Below are 5,045 nucleotides of genomic sequence, written 5' to 3'. Positions count from 1 at the left end.
ACCCTGTACCCTTTATATTCCATGGCAGACATAAGCTTTCGTAGGTTCTAATATGTATGGGGAAAAAAACAAACATATACATACACAGTCCAGCACACATTCTTACTCCTCTCCCCTACCTCTTCTTCTCCCCTTTTCTGATCCAGCTACTCCTCTACCTCCTACAACTATTTCTCTCCCTCTCCCAGACATTATTTTTTCTCTCCTTGATTCTTTGTGTTGTTCTGCATCCACAAAACCAATTCAAAGAGGTCTTTTTATGTTGATGTAATGGAAAGAGCTTCAGCACCTGTTTATTCCTCCAAATGAGAATGAAATCAGCTATTTTAAAATATTTCGTTGATCTGTTACTTAAAAAATGCTTATTAGTTTTTCAAATATTTTATATAGAAATATTTTTCAATACTTTTGAGCTGTTGTTGTTGCAGAAGTAGAAGCTTTATACTGTATTTAATATCTGAATTCATCTAAACGTGTTACTGACCTAAATATCTAAATTTGCTGTTTTTTTTGTTTGTTTGTTTGTTTGTTTGTTGTTTTGTTTTCTGTTTTTTGCTTGTGTATGTTGTAAAATCATTGTTAATTTTTGTAGAGTTTTGTTGTGGATCAGAATCTTTTAAATCCATTTACTTCAATGAACAAACAATCATTTAACTGCATTGCTGTTCTGGGTTTTCTGCTTGGTTGTTAGGGTATTTTTCATGGTTGCTATGCAGTTGCTAGGGTGTTGCTATGCAGTTGCTAGAGTACACTGGATTGTTGCTAGGGTGTTCTGAGTGGTTGCTAGGCAATTGCTGTGTAGTTGCTAGGGTGTTGTGGACAGGGATTCATGACACATCATTGTTTCTCATTGGTCAGATATGATTCACATGATTTATTTTAACCCTTCATGTATTTTAAACATTTTTTTTTTTTTTTAAAGATGAATATATTTACTTGTTTTCTGATCTGATATTCAGATCAACAGTCTCTTACTCATGTGATTAAATATTGAATCATGATGAAAGATGAAAGCAGGAAGATCCAGACCTACAGGAGTAACGATTACTGACTATTGATCTCTAAGATCCTCAGAGAGTCAAAACAACAGAAGAATGGTGTGAGTGTGTGAGTGAAGGTGGTTGTGAATGTGTGTAGATGTGTGTTAGTTACAGCATCAGAGAATGACACCGTTCCTCTGTCATAGTCCAGATTCACTCTCACACGATCAAGATGCTGTTTAACACGAAAACCAGAACCTGGAGACCATCCGTACCACAAACACCAGACATCAGTCTTAAAGAAATCACGTCCCTTCCTCTGGTTTGATGCTGTAGTTACTCCAAGGCTCCAGTATTTACTCTGTTTAACTTCCACATCCCAGCAGTGTGTTCCTGAGTTAAAACCCTCTGAGCCCAAAACACAGAAATAATGGTCAAATCTCTCTGGATTATCAGGAACAGGTTGATTGATCTCGCTGAATCTCACACTGGTCAGATCATCAGACAGGATGAGATGTGGATTCGCACTATTTGGATCCAGAATCACAGGAGCTGATGAGACACAATCAACAGATGCTGTTATTCTGATGTTCATATAATGATCAAGAGTGAACCAAACACAGATGATTATCAATTATGACACTCGTCCTGTTGATCAAACACATCAGACATTTTCCTCTCATCACTGTCAGTCATTCTCTGTGTGATTTATCAATACTGAAAGTTAAATCAGAAACACTGAATGATCACATACTGAAAAGATATTCATTTGATTTATGCTGTCTATATTAAATTATAGTGAGAAGCTGCATTTCATACAAAATGTATTCAAATGAAATAAACTATAATAATGGAGAAACAAAGTGTATATCTATATAATTTTCCTCAGCATTTCTCGTGTATAACACAAAGCTCTTTACTGAATGCTGCTTATTAATACTTATTAAAGTAAATACACAGTAGGAATTATTCAACAATAATGCAATCAAATTGCAACCTTGCTGATATCGTTAACAAAAGCTACAACTAAAACTATTAATATTATTTCCTTTAATATAATAACACTTAAGAAAAGTAAATAATCATTAAATGAAAATCTAACAATTAAAATGAAATGCAAATGGAAAAAAAAAAAACGTTTTGGCAACTAAATTAAATAAATAAACTAACGAAGTATTAAAGGACTAAAACTGAAATAAAATTATTTATAATTATTCATATTAAATGTGAAGCTAAAATGTAAAAATAAACTAATTCAAAATATAACTAAAAAATAAAAGTAAGTATTTAAACAGCAGTCATCATTTGGGATTTTTTGTTTGTTTGTTTGTTTGATTCTTTTTTTGTCAGTCTGATCAAATAAACAGTCTTAAAAACAGCTGAATCACTTCTGTCTCTTTCATTAGACTGAAAATGAAAGTCAAGCACATTGAATTCTGGGATTCATTATTTCTAAAAGTGATCTGCTGATTTTGGTGCAGTAAATCATCTGTTTATTCACACATAATGCTGAAATCTATAAATATTCCCCATCATGCATCATTTCCAGTGTGTGTGTGTGAGCTCAGATGTTCTGCAGTCAGACTCACTGTTCTGGACGATGTCCTGCATCTTTTTCCAGACTCTGAACGGCAGGTTGCCCAAGTAACGTGGCACATGAATCAAAGCTCCAGAAGGCGTCTGTGGATCCGGCTGTGAGATCTGGACTCTGGAAGAACATTCAGGAGTCAGAACTGCAGTGGCTTTGGATCAGAAGCAGAGAGACCAGAGACACCAGCAGATCACTCACCTTTCCATTGAGACTGGAAACTCCTGCAGAACAAACACACCATTGATCATCAACAACTCAATCAATCATCAATCAATCAATCAATCAATGGATGACCTGAAATCAGACCTTTAGAAAGCAGACATCACTGGTTTTCATCATCTCCTCCGTGTCTTTGATTGTGTGTGAAAGAGCTGAGATGTGTCTGTTGATCTCCTCCAGCTTCTCCTTCATCATCTGCTTCTTCTGCTCCTCTTCCTCCCTCAGTGCAGTGATTGTAGCTTCTTCTTCATCTCTGAGAAACTGATGAAGCTTCTCAAACTGCTGTTTAATCTGACGCTCTGTGTGCTCAGCTTGAGACTGAAATCAAACCACATTCACTTCAATCATCTCCATCAACACACATCAACACAATCACATCATTCAGATCTGAGATAAACTCAGATACAGACATATAACGGATCCAGAAGCAGATTGATGATCATCGTTTACAAAAATAATCAGCTGGAGTCCATTATATTAAATATATCAGATCGTAACTGTATATAGTGATCCTACAGCTGTAATGAAAATGACTCTGATTCTGTTTCCTCACCTTGATGTGTTGAACTGTTTTCTCAAACTTTCCTTTCATTTTTTCTTTGTGTTTTAGTTTCTCCTGTAATGATTTCAGTGCTGTATTGAGCTCCTCCTAGAATTAAACAAAATAAAAATACATAAAACACCAGATTAGAGTGAAAAAAGAAGAGAAGATGATACAGTGATATGATCATATAAAGTATATGCCCCATCCTGATTTCTTCTGTTTTTGTGAACATCTCATGCTAAATTAATTCAGAAGTGCAGTTTGTAAAAGGTAAAATGTTTTATTGAAATGCTTATCCAATACCAACTGAGCCTGTGTGAAACAATTTGCCCCCATAGTTACTGATTCACCAAATCTGTAAAACTGCAGTGATAATGGGGTTCAGATCACTGCAGTCCTGTTCAAACAAATCAACACTTTTCAACAGCATGAAGTTGAAAAACTTCTTTGTCTTACCTTATATGATGAAACCACTTCACTGATGAGTCTGAATTTATGATTGTCATGTTTCTGTGAATTAATACACACTACACACAGCGGCTGTTTGTCCTCCAGACAGAAGAGTTTGAGTTTCTCACTGTGTAAACTGCAGATCTCCTCAGATCCTGATCTCGCCAGGAATGACTCACACAAGTTTTTTAACACAAGATTAGAAGGAGGTTCAGTTTTTGAGGATCTTCTCCTGCAGACAGGACACTCCTGAGTTTTCTTGGTTCTCCAGAACTGTTGAAGACACTCTTTACAGATACTGTGACTACATGACAGAAAAACAGGATTCTTGAAGATTTCACAGCACACGGGACAAGAAAGCTCTTCTACAGATAGTGAATCCATTTTCACAGTTTGAGCTCCAGCAGTCCAAACTTTACTTTCACTTTCTGAACGACGGTTTCAAAAATGAATCACAAAGATCTGCTGTCTGTTCATAAACAAAATCCCAAAAATCCTTAAAGTGTTTCTCTTTGTTCTTCACTGATTCTTTGTTTTCTTTAGTAAAGACAGAAGAGAGAACGACAGAAAGGAGAAATAATGAGTCTCTTCCTGGTGAGTGTTTTAAGAGGGAGGAGTTTCTGATCACCTTTGGGTGTGTTCAAACAGGTCACATATATAGAAATCGTCTTTAAAGTTGTCCAAATTATGTTTTTAGCAATGCATTATCAAAAAATGTTGATGAAAAAAAGTTTTGACATATTTACGCAAAAAAAAAAAAAAAAAAAAAAATATATATATATATATATATATATATATATATATATATATATATATATATATATATATATATATCTTCATTACTTAATGATGTTTGGCATAAAAGAAAAATTGACAGTTTTGACCCATAAAATGTATTGTTGGTTATTGCTACAAATATAAATATACAAAGTAAACATAATGTCTTAAATTACCTTTGTAAATAAACCTCATTGCTCGACTGTCTCTCTGCTGTCTCAGATGATGATGTATTTATCCTGTGTCGGCCACTGTAGCTTCTTGTGATCAGTGGACTTGCAATTCACAACCTCACCTCTAGATACCACTAAAATGTACACACTGCACCTTTACAGTTTTTCTCAGTCGCTTTGGTATTTCTCAGATCAGAATTGAAATTCTCAAAACTATCTGTTCAATCTTCACATTATTGTGTCACTTTTGCACATCAAAAAAGCAGTTTCTCATTTTCTTTGAACAAGTTGCAAATGCTTTGGTACATCCA

General features: G+C 34.8%; 1 protein-coding gene across 1 annotated transcript; it reads right to left on the bottom strand.

Annotated features, from left to right (window-relative positions):
• Nucleotides 1-1,021: 1,021 nt before the first annotated feature.
• Nucleotides 1,022-4,389, bottom strand: LOC127160858 (nuclear factor 7, brain). Its single transcript, XM_051103506.1, has 6 exons — nt 3,791-4,389; nt 3,344-3,439; nt 2,878-3,108; nt 2,770-2,792; nt 2,570-2,688; nt 1,022-1,532 (listed from the first exon to the last, which is right to left on the bottom strand). Exons 1-6 carry the CDS (start codon nt 4,166-4,168, stop codon nt 1,045-1,047), a joined length of 1,335 nt encoding a protein of 444 aa, XP_050959463.1. The 5' UTR covers nt 4,169-4,389; the 3' UTR covers nt 1,022-1,044.
• Between the last annotated feature and the right edge of the window lie 656 nt (nt 4,390-5,045).

Source organism: Labeo rohita, unplaced genomic scaffold (assembly GCF_022985175.1).
Source record: "Labeo rohita strain BAU-BD-2019 unplaced genomic scaffold, IGBB_LRoh.1.0 scaffold_476, whole genome shotgun sequence".
Taxonomy (NCBI): domain Eukaryota; kingdom Metazoa; phylum Chordata; class Actinopteri; order Cypriniformes; family Cyprinidae; genus Labeo; species Labeo rohita.
This window is presented reverse-complemented; position numbering and strand designations above follow the sequence as displayed.

What these genes read in the sequence shown, in the direction of transcription:
- LOC127160858 (XM_051103506.1), bottom strand. Translation starts at nt 4,168, where the DNA reads ATGGATTCACTATCTGTAGAAGAGCTTTCTTGTCCCGTGTGCTGTGAA. An exon ending in AAGTGGTTTCATCATATAAG is followed by an intron (nt 3,440 to 3,790) that starts GTAAGACAAAGA and finishes GTTTAATTCTAG; the next exon opens with GAGGAGCTCAATACAGCACT. An exon ending in GTGATGTCTGCTTTCTAAAG is followed by an intron (nt 2,793 to 2,877) that starts GTCTGATTTCAG and finishes TTTGTTCTGCAG; the next exon opens with GAGTTTCCAGTCTCAATGGA.